At 38.9% G+C, this 18,344-nt stretch overlaps 1 protein-coding gene across 1 annotated transcript in view; it reads right to left on the reverse strand.

Annotated features, from left to right (window-relative positions):
- Positions 1-18,344, reverse strand: part of PATJ (PATJ crumbs cell polarity complex component) — a 149,227-nt gene that overhangs the window by 40,009 nt on the left and 90,874 nt on the right. Inside the window, exons 27-28 of the mRNA XM_070941288.1 lie at positions 14,294-14,490; positions 5,518-5,609 (exon numbers count right to left, since the gene is read on the reverse strand). Coding sequence (XP_070797389.1) covers positions 5,518-5,609; positions 14,294-14,490 — 289 coding nt within the window. The remainder of the gene's footprint in view (positions 1-5,517; positions 5,610-14,293; positions 14,491-18,344) is intronic.

Consider the following 18,344-nt stretch of genomic DNA (forward strand, 5'->3'; position numbering starts at 1 on the left):
TGGGTCTGATTCAAAGAGAGGAAGAAAGGCAGGGAGGGAGGGAGAAAGGCATACAGCTTTCATATATGCAGAAACGTTCTATCTGCTGGAAAAATCAGACAAAAATACTTTTCACTTGGAAGTCAGTGATATGCATTGAGAATAAAAACCACGACATTTCTTCATGGCAAGACGAACAATTCTCTATTGGGTTGCCATTTTGAGCAGCAGCTCTATGTCTGGGGTGACGAATGTTTTATGTATTCTTGGCATCTGCCATTTCCTATCTCCACTAAAACTGCATTGTGCATGATTTAAAACAGGCAATATTTTTTAATCACATAAAGCCAAATTCATCATAGAAAGAAAACAAAAATTTAGCTAAAAAAAAAAGGCTGCTTCTCATTATCTAATTGGTTGTGCTTGCTGGTATTTTAGCTCTGCTTCAAACAAAACTGTTCCATTACAGATATATTTTAAACAGTAAAATAATCTATCTTTTGTATAAAATAAATAAATAAAGCATTTGCCTTTTGTTTCCCCATCCTGCAACTATTAAGCAATATAAAATTAATGACTGAATTATGAGGGAAAAGAGAAGTTATTCATGAATTATCTCTGATTTCCTGTAAAGTTAAAATGTTAAAATTTAAAGAGGAAAAGACCTAGGAGCCCTTTGATCTCATTTTTAATTCAAATATTTTGTTTGGGCAGACATCAAGTTCCTAAAGTTATTTTGAGCATGCTCAGATCTCTTTATTGCAAAGACAATATCAAATCTCATTGCTAACAAATGAACATGCTCTTGTCATTGCCCCTAGTTTCCACTATCTCCTTCCAATTCCTAAATTTGCCAAACAACAACTTTAGTGATGAGATGGAATTCTCATGAATAGAATGATAGTAATTAGGTTTCCATCTTGACATCCTACATGGGACTCCTTTTGGCTTGTGAACTTTTCTCCTTTGAGGAAATGGGCAGAATGTGGCCTAGATTGTCCTCTGCATTTCTTCAAGGCAGATATAGCAAAATCCCTGCGGCTGAGCGTATTTATTTTATTTTATTTTATTTTATTTTGAATTTGTATACCGCCCTTCTCCCTGAGGACTCAGGGAGGTGAACAGCCAAATAAAAATATCAAATACAAATATTAAAATACAGTTAAATATATATATATAGATTTGGCCCCATTAATTAAAACAATAAACAGAACAAAACAATTAAAAAACCCTTAAAAAGAATTAGGCCAGCCCGGCTTGTTGGAAAAAGAAAGTTTTAAGGGCACGGCGGAAGGCACTGAGGTCATGGATTCTCCTTATCTCAGGGGGCAACTGATTCCAGAGGGTGGGTGCCCCCACAGAGAAGGCCCTCCCCCTGGGGGTCACCAGCCTTCATTGTTTGGCTGATGGCACCCCGAAGAGGCCCTCTCTGTGGGAGCACACGGGTCGGTGGGAGGTCGTCAGTGGCAGTAGGCGGTCTCGAAGATAGCTAGGCCCTATGCCATGGAGCGCTTTAAAGGTGATAACCAACACCTTGAAGCGCACCCGGAAGACCACCGGGAGCCAGTGCAGTTCACACAGGAGCGGTGTTACATGGGAGCGCCACGCTGCTCCCGTCACTACCCGCGCTGCTGCGTTCTGGACCAGTTGGAGCCTCCGGGTGCTCTTCAAGGGGAGCCCCATGTAGAGAGCGTTGCAGTAATCAAGGCGAGAGGTTACGAGGGCATGAGTGACTGTGCACAGGGAATCCCGATCAAGAAAGGGCCGCAACTGGCGGATCAGGCAAACCTGATAAAAGGTCCCCCTGGTTACAGCCGTCAGATGTTCCTCCAAGGACAGCTGCGTATCCAGGAGGACTCCCAGATTGCGAGCCCTCTCGGTGGGGGCCAAAAACTCGCCCCCAATAGTCAGTGATGGAGTCAACTGACTATATCGGGATGCCGGGAACCACAGCCACTCAGTCTTGGAAGGGTTGAGCTTGAGCCTGTTCCTCCCCATCCAGATCCGTACAGCCTCCAGGCACTGGGACATCACTTCAAGGGCATCGTTGGGGTGGCCTGGGGTGGAGATGTACAGCTGAGTGTCATCAGCGTACTGATGGTATCTCACCCCAAAGCCACGGATGATCTCGCCCAGCGGCTTCACATAAATGTTGAACAGGAGGGGCGAGAGGACCGACCCCTGAGGCACTCCACATATAAGAGGCCTCGAGGTCGACCTCTGCCCCCCTGCCAACACGAACTGCGACCAGTTGGAGAGAAAGGAGGAGAACCACCGTAACACGGTGCCCCCCATCCCCAACTCTTCCAACCGGTGCAGCATGATACCATGGTCGATGGTATCAAAAGCCGCTGAGAGGTCTAACAGGACCAGAACAGAGGAGCAACCCCTGTCCCGAGCCCTCCAGAGATCATCAACCAACGCGACCAATGCCGTTTCCGTGCTGTGCCCAGGCCTGAAACCAGACTGGAACGGATCCAGATAGGATGTTTCCTCCAGGAATTGCGGAAACTGTCGCGCGACCACACTCTCAACAACCTTCGCCAGAAAGCGAAGGTTGGAGACAGGACAGTAGTTGGCCAATATTGCCGGATCCAGGGATGGCTTCTTGAGGAGAGGCCTCACCACCGCCTCTTTCAAGGCCGCAGGGAAGTGACCCTGGAGCCAGCCTCGTGTAACCTCCCGGGAGGCCAGTACCAACCAGGAGGGACACGGGTCCAGTAAACATGTGGCCGCACTAATTCTCCCCAAAATCCTGTCCACATCATCAGGAGTCACAGCATCAAACTCCTCCCAGATAACATTCTCAAGACTATTCTTCGTCACCCTGCCCTGATCTACCCAGTCAGAGTCCAAGTCCCCCTGGATCTGAGCGATTTTGTCATGCAGGTATTGTCCGAAATCCTCCGCCCTGCCTCCCAAGGGATCCTCCCGCGCTCCCAGATGGAGCAGGGAGCGGGTTACCCTGAACAGGGCAGCCGGACGATTCCCTGATGACGCAATAGAGGCGGATTTGCCCATGTGTGATAGGGAGATTGAAAACTTCTCACATATTGTAAATTTTACAGACATTAGAATGATTAGCTCAATCTATACATTGTACCTCTAGTAGATAAATTCTTTTGTGATTATATTCTAATTTAAATACATAAGAAGACCAAACATATTTAGAGTTACAACAGGACCAAATTTCTTTTGGTCGTTTAATATCTTGCATCATGCCCAGTCACAATGAACACATTCAATTCTGTATATCTTTTTTGCCATGCTTTCTCCCAACCCATTTCCCAATTAAGCAGCAGGGAGTAAACTTTTGTACATGACATTTAATTTTCAATAACTGTGTAAAAGGAAAAGGAGGCTGGAAGCAAGATCATTAATCATCCAGTCTTGGAATAAAAAGCGGAGAGGATTTATTTTAATAGTACTGCTTTTCCTTTGAAGTCATGAGTTTAGCCATAGTAGAGTTTAAGATTTAACTATATATTAAGATATATTTCAAAACAAACATATGGTGTAAACATTAACTCAGCAACATTATTCTTTGTTCAGTATTAAAATCTGAGTATTGGAAAGAGACTCAGAAACAGCCCTCTTCCATTATTTTTCTTCCAAACAAGAAATAAAACTAGCACTGATGATGTTATCTAATTTGGCTAATGAAATGTCTGCAAGAAAACAAATAAGCTCAGAGAGCAACCCCTTATTTCAATCCTGAGCTACTAATATTCTCCTTTATAAAAAAACGAAACATGTATAGACTGCCTTCAACAACTGGTTGGTAGGTCCAACACATCTGAAAGTATCAGGTAAGAGAAGAATGGCTGTTTTGATCTTTTCCTAAAAAAGAGTATCTAATTCTGGCTAAAAGCCACATACACAATACAAAATAAATAAATAAATAAATGTACTTTTCCTCAGGGTTTTTTGTGTTTTTCTTCAACTGCAAGCCACTCAGAGTTGTTACAACATGTAACAGTTAAAACACATATGGTAGAATAATGTAAATGACAATAAAAATAGAAGATTGTTTGCTTAAATAAGTAAATAAAATTATAATATGACACAATCGATTAAATCAAGAAAATCCCCTCAAAATAAATTGGATTTTAACATCAATCCACCAGATATATGGCTAGTTTGAGCTCCATGAGGAGGTTATTCCAGAACGTGCTGGCACCATACCTCCAACATCGGAGGCTTTTAAGAAGGGACTGGACAACCATATGTCAAAAATGAGATAGGGTCTCCTGCTTGAGCAGGGGGTTGGACTAGAAGATCTTCAAGGTCTCTTCCAACTCTGCTATTCTGTTATTCTCAGCATCATAGGCTCCTTCACTTCACAGAAGTATGGGACCACCAGCACCTGCTGCCTACAAGATCTAATGGACCAAGACAATCCTGGTGAAGGTGAAAGTTCTGGAGAAGGTGCTTCTGCAGATACACAGCTAAGCCTTGAATGGCTTCAGAGATCAACAGTATCACCTTAAATTATCTAGAAACTGGTGTGCGTGCGCATACCCATGAAGAACTTAACACTTTCTTAATAGTTTCAAAAATAGAGAGGGTAAATCCAGCTGTTTACTTATTTCTCCATCAAAGAAGCTTTTTTTGAGAATTCTATTTTGAAGACAGCGAAGTCCATTTTGGACAAAATGGTTTGAAAGAGGGGTCATATATGTCAAAATTAAACAGCCGTCTCTCAACAGAAGGGAAGGGATACAACATCATCTATCTCCAGTCCAGAACACAGTGCTTTCAACAGTTCCAAGAAGGCTCCACACCCATTTGCACTACTCAGGTGACCCTGATGATCCTGATAAACCTCCAGCTGGCCTCAATGACTCGCTAAAACATGGGTGTCAAACTCGCGGCATCATATTGATGTCACATGACATTTCACAACTTTTTTCCCTTCGCGGAGCTGGGGTGGGGGTAGCCTGCGCATGACGTATTCGGTCCACAAACTGCCAGTTTGACACCTCTGCACTAAAAGAATGCAATTGACCAGCTGTCTGCAAGGAATATAATTCCTTCCATTCCCATCCACTCAGAACTGAAAAAGTTTCTTAGATGAGAACGAAATGTCTTCAAAGAAAAACACAAAAGTCCAGTTGCCTCCTGAAAAAGCACCTTTGGGATGTATTGACATGTTATATTCCTTTACTACAATTGGCCTAAACACATTATTAACCACAGTTATTCTTCCTCCACTTTTTCTTCTTTTCTAAAGTACAGCTGCATGATAAAGAATTCTTCAAATTCAAAAGCTTGACTGTGCAGTCCTCAATTAGCCTAATGAAGTTACTGCCTCAAATTAATTTCTCACTTTTTTCTCTGCATAGCTAATATCACTTAGCTTAGCCTTCACTTTTGGTACAAAATAGTTACAAAACATTTAAATATTTTGCCCTTGACTAAACATGTTAGTAGCTCTCAGCTTTATGACAATACCGAATCTTTTATTTCTCACTTCCCAGTTCAGGCCATTAATTCTTGACCTCATCAAGCTCAACTGTTAATGATTATCATTCTTACCGTATAAATACCAGTTTGACCTTTGATGGTGCCGTCTTAATTATTGCAGAAGCATTCTGGTGACTTCTCCCATATAAAATCTGGTTATTTATCTGTTTTGTAAAGAACATTTAGCACAGTTACTAATTAAAAAGAAACAAAAGGTCCAGTATTACTTTGTAATTTTATTACATTGGATAGATCTCCCTCCCTTTCTCTAAATCTTATTTTGAGTTACAGCCAAAAATAAAGAAAAGCAAAAGGGAAAGGTGGATAAAGAGACTGTAATTTCTTCCTTGAAAAACAGGATGTTTCTGGGTTTTTTGGTTTTTAAAGCATTGCATTAGCCAATCATGTGAATAATGCTGATAATCAACAGGAAATAATTATGTCATTGCTATAATTTGGGGAGTAAGATTGATTGCATCAACATAATTTGGGGCATATGCAACTTCAAATAATAATATTGAATGTATTAGAAATGCTGCAGAATAAAGGAGATTTAAATCTACAATCCAGGAACCTATTATATTAAGTCAAGCCATATTGGAGCTTTACCTTAGTTTACCATTTTCCTTTCTAAAGCCACAGATTAGCATTACAGAAGAGATGCAAGCACACCAGCAGTTTTATTAAGACAATGAGTACAAATACACAAAAGGCAAAAAAACAATTAAGGCTAATCTTTTTCAAGGCATCTGCTTAGAAATTTGAGAATGGCAGAATTCCATGCAAAGCAAGTTTTAACTTTTAGCTGTGTCTTTGCAAACACTCTCAGGTATGCTAGCTGCTTTAAAAAATTCTATTTCTTGTACAATTAAATTTCTGAGAGAGAGAGAAAGAGAGAGCACGCACAAAATGATTGATTTAATGGCCCTATTCCCATGCAAGATGTGTATGTGTATGTGCATATTATGCATTTTATGACACTGTCAAGATAAATAAATGTATTGGGATGTTAGTTGCTACAAAGATGGCTTTATACATGGGAAGTAACAAATCTAGGAATGGAAATTTAAAGAAATTAAGGCTATTTGTTGTAGCAAAATTAAAAAAATATAAGTTGGAAAATATCATTTTCTATAGACCAAAGTCAGAAAGAGCCCGAAAATCAAATATTGCGGTTATTTTTTATAGCTAGAAGCGCTGGGAAAATGTATTAAAAACAGAATTGGGCTGTAATTTTAAAATAAATTAGTGATGAAAGTGGGGAATTACATAAAATTAATTGCTCGATACATTGCACACATTTTTGTAAAGGTGATTCTTTTAAAGACTTCTTTCTAAGGTCTGAGTTGTGCCTTTTTAAATGTAAGCAAAAATCCTTTCACTGAAATTTTCTCATGTACCTATGCCAAAGGTATAAGCCAGGGGTGTCAAACTCGCGGCGTCACATTGTGGTCACATGATGTATTGTGACTTCCCCCCCTTCACTAAACAGAGGTGGGCGTGGCCAACACATGACACATCCATCCCATGGGCCGCAAATTTGACACCCCTGGTATAAGCCAAACATGCTGTTCATTTTCAACAGCCAAACCTGATGTCACAGATTGGCACATTAAGCAGCTGCAAACTCTCAGGTGTAGATTTAATCAAATACAGGTAGTCCTCAACTTATGACCAGAGTTGAGCCCAAAATTTATGTTGCTAAGTGAAAAATTTATTAAGTGAGTTTTGCCCTATTTTATTACTTTTCTTGCCACATTTGTTAAGTGAATCGCTGCGTTTGTTAAATTAGTAATACGGTTGTTAATTGAATCTGGTTTCCCCATTGACTTTGCTTGTCAGAAGGTTGCAAAAGGGGAGCACATGATTCCTAGAAGACTGCAACAATCCTAAATGTGAGCCAGTTGCCAAGTGTCTGAATTTTGTTCAGATGACCATGGGGATGCTGCAATGGTCATTAAGCGTGAAAAATGGTCATAAGTCCCTTTTCTCAGTGCAGTTGTAACTTTGAACGTCACTAAATGAACTGTTGTTTGTCGAGGACTACCTGTGATGCTTTAATGAAAAGTCAGAAAGTTTGATCTTTATTGGCAGGATGCAGAGCTACTTTATTGCTAATTGTATAAACTGTGAATATATGTCCCTAAAACATGAACACCCCCACACACAGAGCATGATGTGGTTTCTTCTGAGAAAATAAAAGCTCAAGCACTTTGACATTCTTCATGGAAGAATGAACTATTGTTTACTCTAATACAAAATCTACTGATTTAGAGGCAAGTGAAACGCAGGTAAATAGGAAAAAGAAACAGCAAAGTTCAACAGGAAATAAGATCAATGAATGAAACAGAGTGGCCAAATTATGAACAAAAATTAAAAACATTATTTAACCTAGACAGTTCCAATTGTAAGCAACAATTTTAGAGCAGATGGCATCATAAATATTTCGCTGAAGGGGGATGTGGCATGTAAGATAATGAAAACTAATAGGTGAAATTTAAGGAAGAGGATGTTATGGCTGTTTCCTGAAGGGAGTTCTATTAGTCTGAAAAATTATTTCCTACTAAACTGTTTGCTTTCCTTTTCTAAAACTACTTAGCTTAAACTTGGCACTCAAGGTTAACTCTTGATTTCTGATTATTTTTGGTCTTATGTTTTTCAAGAATGTTTACATTTCATTAATATTACTTTCATCCCGTGGAGAAAATTTAAGCAATAATTAATATTCTGCCTTCTAAAATTAATCTTATAAATGCTTTGTAAATGAATTACGTATCATTAACTGGTTTTTAAAACAGGTTGATTTAATTACTTAATTACAGTAGTCAAAAACAGAAGAGTATAGACAAATAACTTGGAGGAGAAGCATTAAATAAGATAATTAATTATTACATTACTATTATTGTTATTGTTCTCTTATTTTAATACTTTTTCTTTGAAATAATAATAATAGTTTGCAATGAATCAGTATGACTACCTATTGTTGTAACCCACAAGTTAAAATTCTGCTAATGCAGAAATATAAGCAGGAGTTTATATGTCAGGGAATTTCTTTGAAGAAAGTAGGTTAGATATGTTGGTGGTCCCACGATATTTTATCCTGCCTCTTGCAAATTCGTTTATTTATTTATTAGATTTGTGTGTCATCCATTTTGTCTAGATCGATGTAAATGAAAGCTTTTCTCAATATTCTACAGTATATGTTGTTTATCCATGCTTATTTACAGCACAAATGAGGTCATTTTAATATTGTTTTGGTTCTGAAAAGGAAGTTTAAGACATTTATTAAAAAGGAACTGAGCTGCAAAATCAAGTTTTCCCGAGAAATGTCTAAGTTAAGGCTGTGGTAGGATTCAGCTGGTTTGCACAAGTGGTGGGACTCAACTGATTCGCTTGAACCAGTAGCTAAGTTTTTCTTGAGTTTGGCGAACCGGCCAAAGTGAGGGGCATGAAGCCCTGCCATGCCCGATGAGGGGGGCAGAAGAGATAGCAAGAGGAGCCCTGTATCGCTCCACACAACCTAATGAAAGGCAGTGGCAGCCTGGCCACTTCCCTTCCCTGCCCTCTCCGGCACTGGAAGCCGACTGTCAGCCACATGCCCAGTCAACTATTTGTATCTCTCCCCCCCCCGTCTCTTTCTCTTTCTCTCTCTCTTTCTGGGCTCACCTGGTGCCATAGTCCACCATGCAGGCCAGGAGCGGCCCTGCTATCCTCCATGGATTTGAGACACCGCTGAGGAAATGTGCCAACAACCCTGCGGGCCTCTCTCTCTCTCCTCCTTCCACCACTTCCCAGATGCCCTCGCTTCCCCCAAGAAAGATGGCCAAAGAAAGAGGATTCCATCACATGCTAAATGTAGTAATTAAACCATGGCCATCTCCTAAATTGCCATCTCTGTCACTGGATAAAGCAGGAGGGTGACTCAAGGCAGCGAGCACCTCCAGCCCCAACGAAGTGAAAGAAGAAGAAATGCGAGAGCAGTGCCCTCCTGTGTCTCTTTTCTGCCCCTGAACAGTGTGCTTCTCCTAAAGGCCTCTGGTTTGATGCACCCGCCTGCTCTGCCTCTTTCTGCGGTGCCCCTCCCATGACCGCATTCAGGGACAGAGCAAGCGACAGAATGGCAATAAAATTTGTGTTTTGCGAATACCCCACTTGGTGGCATTTGTCATGGACTGAGGAGGTGTCTTCCTGAGAGAGGCATAAAAAGCAATGGCTGCCCATCTTGAAGGAGGTAATTATGCCCAAGCCAGAAAGAGTGCCTTCCTCTTCCAAGGTGCTTCCCTTTGCCGAGTGCTGAGATGGGGCGAGAAGGGTCTGGTGGGCCTGGCCACTCCACAGCTGCCAGTAGCCACTTGTGGCAAAAGCTCATGGGAAAGCCATAGGGGCTCCCCGACCCAGGAAAGGGGCTCCCCTTCTTTACTGCCAGCCAAACATTGATGGACTCATCCCTGCTGCAAAGCAGAAAGCCCTGCCTGGGCAGAAGAGCCCAAGCTCCACAGAACTCCCATCTCGCTGCATTTTCCCACCAAATCTCTAATTTGAGAAAGGCAGCCCTTAGCACTCACTGACCTTTCCATTGTTGCCCCCTCTTAATCAAGTCTCTCCTGTAAATCAAATGGAGCCCCCTGCAGAACAGACTCCCCAGGTGCCAGGTCCAGGCACTGATGGGCAGGGCAAGCTCTGTGGCATGACCCTGCAATGTAGAAATAGAGCGGCCAACGCGAGGGAAGGAGGAGGCCGTTTTCCTTTTTCCCCTGCTCCTCCTCCTTTCCTCATGCTGGCTGCTCCATTTCCCATTTCTCCATTGCAGCGCAGTGCCCAGGATTCACTTTGAGAGCCAGGTTTTTGGGGTTTTTTTGTAATTTAACAACCGGTTTGCCCAGGATCAGGTTGGCCATCGCGGGAGACTTGTCCTACATGTGTGGAGGACAGGGATGGGCCATGCTTCCCACAATGTCCAACCTGACCCTGGGCGAACTGTTTGTTAACTGGTTGTTAAAATAATTTAACAACCAGTTAAGGCTATTTGAAGATAACCTTGTTATCTTGTTAGTTTTGGAAGATCCTCTAAAGCAGGGCTGTCAAGATCCTGGCCCAGGAGCTGGATATGTCACACATTGGCCATGCCCACGACCGGTTTAGCAAAGGGGAAATATGTCCTGATATGTCATGTGACACCGCCGTGACGACATGAGTCTGACACCCCAGCTCTAAAAGGAGGTGGAATATTAATGGGAAAATTAAGGAAATTTGGTATGCTAGTAGGTTTTAAGAGTAACAACCAACAGATGTTAATGAAAAGTATGAAATTAGAAAATTAAATAGAACCGATGGAGTCAAATCATTTTAAATAGGATAAAAACAACTTTGTTTTTGTAGATGAAAAAACAGATTTTGAAAGGGATCTATGTATAGGTAGTCCTTGACTTTCAACAGTTTGGTTGAACAGTGACTGTTCAAAGTTACAACGGCACTGAAAAAAATGACTTATGACCATTTTTCAGACATATGACCATTGCAGCATCCCCATGATCAAAGTTCAGACGCTTGGTAACTGACTCATATTTATGACGGTTGCAGTGTCCCAGAGTCATATGATCACCTTTTGTGACCTTCTGACAAGCAAAGTCAATGGGGAAGCCGGATTCATTTAACAACCATGTTAACAACTGTGGCAAGAAAAGTCGTAAAGTGGAGCTAAAGTCTCTTAATAACCATCTCAGTTAGCAACAGAAATTTTGGGCTCAATTGTGGTCATAAGTCGAGACTACCTGAACCTAAGATGAATATCTTAGTGTTAATATTAAAATATTAAAAATATTAAAACACTAAGGAAAACGAATCAGGAGGACGAATAAAGATTGTATTATTAAATGGGCAAAAAACTTTGGATATAATATGCTTGATCAAGGGGAAAACGTGGAGAAAAGGACAGAAGTTTATACTGAATTACAATTTGAAAGAAAATGTTTATAAAATGATGTATCATTGGTATTTAACACTTGATAAATTGTCAGAGTATATGGAAATAGCACTAGCACTTAGACTTAGATACTTTACAGCCCTCTCTACGTGGCTTACAGAGTCAACATATTGCCCTCCCATAATCTGGGTCCTCATTTTATGACTTCGGAAGGATGGAAGGCTGAGTCAACCTTGAGTCAGTGAGACTTGAACATCTGGCAGTCGGCAGTCAGCAGAATTAGCCTGCAATGCTGCATTCTAACCACTGTAATGAATGTACCTTTTACCGCCTTGTGGACTTGTGAAAGTGCTAAAAATATCGGGACCAAATACGTTTTTTGATTCAGAAGATACTGAATTGATTCAAAAGATACTGAAAATTGATGCACTATTAAAACCAGAGGTTTTTCTTTTAGACACATTGATTGAAAGGAAACATAGGACTTTGCTCTTACTATATAGATGATAACAGCAGCAAGACTTTTATATGTTCAAAGGTGGAAAGTTACGCAAAATCCTAGATTGTGAAATTAATGGAGCTGAGTAATATGGCAAAATTGGTCACTTTGACGAAAAGCAAAAATTTGCTAGTTTTGTTTTCATTTGGAAACTACTTTTGGATTTCTTGTTCCCAAAGGATAGAAACTCTGGTTTGCAGATTTGATGACTAGATCTGTTTTTATGATAGAAATATCCTGTAATGTTATTGCTTTAGTTTGTTATGCATGTTCTACATGTTATGCCTTTAATTTTTGTTTAAACTTAGAGTAAGAGGCAAAGTTATTATATATCTGTTACCTGCACTGAAGAAAGTTGGAACTTACTCTTTTTCTATATCTTTTTAAATATTTCTTTTCTTTTCCTGTTACCCCTTTAATTTTTTTTCCTGTTGCTCCCCCCCCCATTTTGTATTTTATTCATTTTGGAAATTTAATAAAGATATATTTGTAAAAAAATGCAATGTGTCTTGATATTCCTATCTATGTCAGCCTTGTCTAATCTGTTAACCTTCAGATCTTTTGCATTTCAGCATAGGCCTACCAGATCTGCCCAGCAGAAATCCAATTTTTAATATCTTTTTGCTGCTGTCTGATAGTTGTCAAGATGCATTAGATCTACTTCAGCTCCCATTATCCATCAGCTCTCATTAATTTTAGGCGACATGATCAACATATGCAGAGGCTCCACAGGGAGATTACAATACATGTGAATAAGATAGTTCTATATGATTGCTCCACAGGTCACATAGTTGAAATTATACTGAGAGCCAGTTATTTTAAAGTGTAAAATTTCTGTAAACGTTGAGTGTTTGTCTGAGTCTGAATTATTTTTCTTTTGGGAGAAAGAGTGCTCTTTAAAAAAAATCTGCCTCTTTTTTCATCCAGTGCTTTCAAAGAACCTTCCTTTTTATCTTATTAATGCTTGCCAGACTAGCATTGTCCCCACATAGCAGATGAGCAATTGAAAATGAGAGAAAATAATAGCTTGCCTATCTGTACAAAAATGAACAGGTTGCTGAAATGTATGGAAGGGTCAGAGCTCAGTAGACACACACAGAAATATGTTTGGTAGAAAGATAAATAGCAAAGCTGTAAAAGAATGGAGGCCTACTGAGAATGCAGACTATGTCGATGAATTATCTGGTAAGATATAGGGCAGTTTTGTATGTTCTTATCCATGTATTTTTTGGATTAGTTAGAGTACACTTTCCTACAATTCTTATTGTAAACACGCCTTTTGAAGCTCCATTAAAACGACAGGTCTCTTGGGCTAGGTGTTTCTGCCTCTGATCACTGAGTCTGAATTTAAAATAAATCTTGGGGCAACATTTTCTTCCTGAGCCTGCAATGTCTACATCGTGAGCTAGCTGTGCAAACATTAACTTAGCTAACTATTTACTGTTTTTAGAAGACCACCCAGAAGTAGGTGTTTCCTATTACCTTTAAATACCTTTATGACATGGATCCAGGGTACCTGAAGAACCATCTCACTCCAATAGGATTCTCCTGCTCCCTCATTCCAGCAGAAGAGGAATTTTGAGGGTCCCATAAACTGAGGAATTGCAGCTGGCAGGGTCCAGGGAAAGAGCCCTTTCTTCTGTGGTTCCTGTCCTCTGGAGCATTGTGCTCCCTGAGGTAAAGTTTGTCCTCATTCTCTTTGCCTTCTGAAAGGGCCTGAAAACCTGACTCTGTCAACTGGCTTGGGGCACGATGGTGGCTTCCAATTCTGGAGGTGCCTAGTAGATTAGATAAGATCCTACTTCCATCCTATTTACAGACTGTTCTTTTTATCTAATTTGTTGTTAGTGTTAAAGTTTTAATTTAATACTTAATATTTTAATATTTCTAACTTTTCAGTTATCTATATTGTTACTGTAAACCACCCAGAGTTGCTTGATAGTGAGATGAGAGACCTATAAATTTAATAAATAATAAGTTATAATATGGATCACTCTAAAATAACAGAGGACAGAATGCACCTGCAGCTTTTGATACTGGCCCAATAGAAGGAAAAATGTATATAGAACAAATATCCCAAATAAAAGATATTTACCAAATGGAATTGCTACACTCCACACATATAAATTACATTGTTTTATGGGACAGAGAATACTTCCAAGTAGATGTCTCCAAGTCCACAAAGTGGGCAACATATTCAGATAATAACATGCTTGCCTGAAAGCATCGAGAACACTTTAATTACTCTGAAGTCTAGGTTGAGACATAACAATTGATCTATTTTTTTGGACAAAGGTGAGCTGTTTATAACTTCCCTATCATATAGCAATTCCCACCATTATTTTTTATTGACAGTTCTCTTAAACAACTGTTTTTCACCATGATCAGTAAAACCATTTGATTAGCCTTATATAATCAAAAATTACCTCTAAAAGTTCATCTCCAATATGCATTCTTCCATCTTTTCCTGCAGGGCCATCTGGACTAATCCCCACAACAAAAATGCTCATGTGGGACCTATCCTTGTTGCCTGCAAGGCTGAGTCCAAGTCCATTCTTATCTTTTTCAATTTCAATAATGTGCAGTTCTCCAGGAAGTTCTGCATATCTTTGTCTGATTTTCTCTAAAAAGAGGGGGGGGGGGGGAAAGAGAGAGAGAGAAATATATAGTACGAATAGGAAAACGTATCCTATGCAACATAACCAGCTTGTCATATTTACTCAAAGAAAGGTATCATATCCAGAATCTTGCATATTTTAATCAATCTCTTTTGGAAGGTTATCTCACAGTATTGATCACCAACTCAATTGGAAAGGTACAATAAAAATAAAAATAAAATAAAATGAATAAAAACCTCATTCTCTAAGTATCAGTTCAACAGTAGTTAAATAGGCACTATTGTTATTGAAGAAAGAAAAATTCCAGGGGGTAGAAGAAATGCCAAAACAATTTTAGGGAAAGAAATTTAAAAGCAAGGTAAGTGTGGAAAGCAAGAAGATATCAAAGCGAAGGCAACACACTTAGCTTTAGAGAAAGCTAAGCTCTAAGACAGAGGCAGAGAAACAGTTTAAAAGATGACAAGATTGCTTGGCTGCAATCTGAACAGGGACTTTCATACCATGGCATCTAGCTACTTTTAAGCAACCTGAATTTCTGCCAGGTTTTGCTTGGATGAAGCATCAATGAACGTTCAGAATAAGCAATATACAGTATTAATTTAAAGAATGACACAAGACCACAAAATCATGCTGATGATTTTATCAGTGTCTGTCATGACTTCATTGGAGAAATGACTCCTCAGACGAAGGAAACAGCTCCAGTAAATTGACTGATCCACAAACCAGGTCTTAATAGAACATCTGGACCAGAATCAGCCCCATTAAATCAGGACTGTTATCTCATGCAGCCTATGTAAGATAAGATAAGATAGATAAGATAACCTTTATTGTCACTTTTCTCTTTGCACAATGACACACATTAAAATGAAATTCCAATGCCCGTTCTCAAAAGAAGAAATTATATATATTTAATCCATCATTAAAAAGACACAATAAAGAGTGTTCTTCCTGCATCAACTCAGAAAGTTCAGATTGCCCAAGGAGCTGCTGATACAGTTCTACAGAGGAATTATTGAGTCTGTCATTTGTACCTCAATAACTGTCTGGTTTGGCACAGCAACCAAACAGGACAGGTAGATACAACGGATAGTTAGGACTGCAGAAAAAAACAATTGCAACCACCCTGCCTTCCACTGAGGATTTGTACACCGCACGAATCAGAAAAAGGGCTGAGAAAATATCTACAGACCTCTTACATCTGGGACATAATCTATTTCAACTTTTCCCCTCAGGACGCTGCTATAGAACCGAAACAACCGGACATTAAGATTTTTTTTCCCCCTGTGCTATCACTCTGCTGAATACTTAATTCCCACAGCACTGTCTCATTTCTCATATTTTCTCATCTTTCCTACTATCTTCTCATATTGATTTCTTATGATTAATTGTTTATCAATTGTTTGTAACTTATGATTAATGATTGTAACTATGATTTATGACCTACGACCTACTACTTGCTGTTTATATGTACACTGTGAGCTTATGCACTGGAGACAAATTTCTTGTGTGTCCATTCACACTTGGCCAATAAAGAATTTCTATTCTATTCTGTTCTGTTCTGTTCTGTTCTATTACTCTACTCTACGCTATATACATACAGCGCACGCATGTGCGTGCACACACACACACACACACCAAAGTCCATTTTGAATACATAGCAGAAAATCAGCCAGATTCAGTATCAGATTTGATATGGAAGCTAAGTAAGCTGAGTAGCCAAGATCCTGAAACTAGATCAGGCTCAGGCATAATAATGAACCAACTAAATAAGAACAGTAAAGTTACATCTTCTAATATAAAGGTATCTTTTGAAATATAATCCGTTGATGGAAACAATGTCTAATACATTCAACCCTGTGAATCCAATTCATTTTGTACTTGAACGCTGATCTAGGACCAGGTTTTTATAGTTCTGGGTTTTATTGCTGAGAGCCACCAAGAATTGTGTTTTAAGATGGGCAATCATCTCTGTGCATGTGTGTGTGTGTAAACCATATACAGATTATATATATATATGATTTAATCTCCCATTCCATCTAAAAGATGTTATCTGCAAATAACATTAAAAATAAAAATAAATGTTTCTATAGAAACAGTAAAGTACAATCTGACAGAAGAGAAGCTATTAAATAAAATTACCAATAACGCTATAGTAGAAGGCATTCAAAATACAAAACTAAAGGCACTTCTACACAAGGATTCTGTGTCTGTCTGAAAGCAGCTCTGGGCTTCTGTGATTTCTAAATGAGGCCTGTGTTCAACAGCGGAGCTAATTTGTCTCTAGCTCTCCTGCAGTGTATTCGAAATAGCAGTAAAATGAACCTTTTTTAAAAAGAAGCTACCACCTTACGGATAACTGAGGCCGGCAGGTCTGAGCAGAATTGAACCTATTTGGTACTTGGAAATGAGACCAGTAAGAAATTCAAGGGCTATTCTGTCTACTGGGGAGTTAAAAACAGACAAAAATTCCTATTAAATGGCAATTTTTGGGCCACCACACGTCCATCAAAAACATCAAATAAACATGGAGTTCTCAAGAACTAAGCTCAATTTGAGAGAGACTTTAGCTATATGTTCCTATGCAGCTTATGGGCAACCCATTTTCCCATTTGGCCTTCAGGTGATTTTTCTGCTTTTCCTCACTCAGCCTCGTATATGACTAAACAATTGGACATAACACGAAGTAAAGGAAGTCAAGAAAGAAAGAACAGCAGCAATGCATTATATCCCTTTAAATACAGGAAGCTTTTGTTACTGCAGGCAGGAGTTATAGCAGCGTTATGAATGATGGTCCTTGGGCATCAAGCAGCCATTCTCAAGATGGCTCCAAGCAGTACCACTCAAAAAATAAGGGCAACGGGATTATTCAAACTAATAAACAGAATCCAGTTAAAGAATCCAATTAATTTTAGCTGATATCATCCGAAGGCCTATCAACAGAAACAGCAATCATTTCTTAGCCTTAAGATATAGTCAACACTGATTACAGCATGTTTGAGGGCCATTTCAAAGATACATTGAAAGACTGCAACGAACAATACTGTGGTGTTATTTCACTCCTTAGCAGAATATCTCCCACTCATTTTTAATGCCTTTCCATTAAAACAATTAGCCAATAAATCCACAAGGAAGGATGTCCATTTCACTTTAAAGTTCAAGTATCCTATTGAGTCACTGGAATCAAGATATCCTTTCAAATCAAATTCTATCATGAGTATATTTTAAAACTGAAAATGCAAGTTGTTAACTAGCTATTACTTCTATTCTATCTGAAAACAATCAGGTCCTGTCTGTAGGAGATTTGGACATTGTGGGAAATAATTTATCGTTTTTATCAATGTCTTTGCCATTTTGTGACTATTTTACTATTCTCCTAAACTTTATTTATGGTATTGCCCACACTATATCTAATCAATATATCAAGATATATATTCAACTATTTGCATGGTATAAATTAGTTATTTCGAATAAACCCTCTTTCAAGTTTGAGCCCAAAAGATAAGTTGCTATTTCATAGAAAATCCAAATACAAACATGTTTACTGTATCAATTTAAAATAATAATAATAATTATTATTATTTATAATTATATGAAATATTTTTGTATATTCTGTTTGATCATCCCGCTAATAAATGAGTCAATATTCATATTTCAAATGGATTCGTATTTATAAATACTGAACACTTTCTATGCTACCATTTCCCTAATAAATGATGATGGTATGTACAGTTAAAATACACTGTTGTCGACGTTAAAAAAACCCTACAGGAACGACATTGCTAAAAAGCATCATGCATCTATGTAATATTTCATTTATGTAAAATAAAAGCTCTTGGATGGGGAAAAAAATGAAATAGGT

This window comes from Pituophis catenifer, unplaced genomic scaffold (assembly GCF_029215685.1).
Source record: "Pituophis catenifer annectens isolate HBS135680 unplaced genomic scaffold, rPitCat1.0.hap2 SCAF_3, whole genome shotgun sequence".
NCBI classification, from domain to species: Eukaryota; Metazoa; Chordata; class Lepidosauria; order Squamata; family Colubridae; genus Pituophis; species Pituophis catenifer.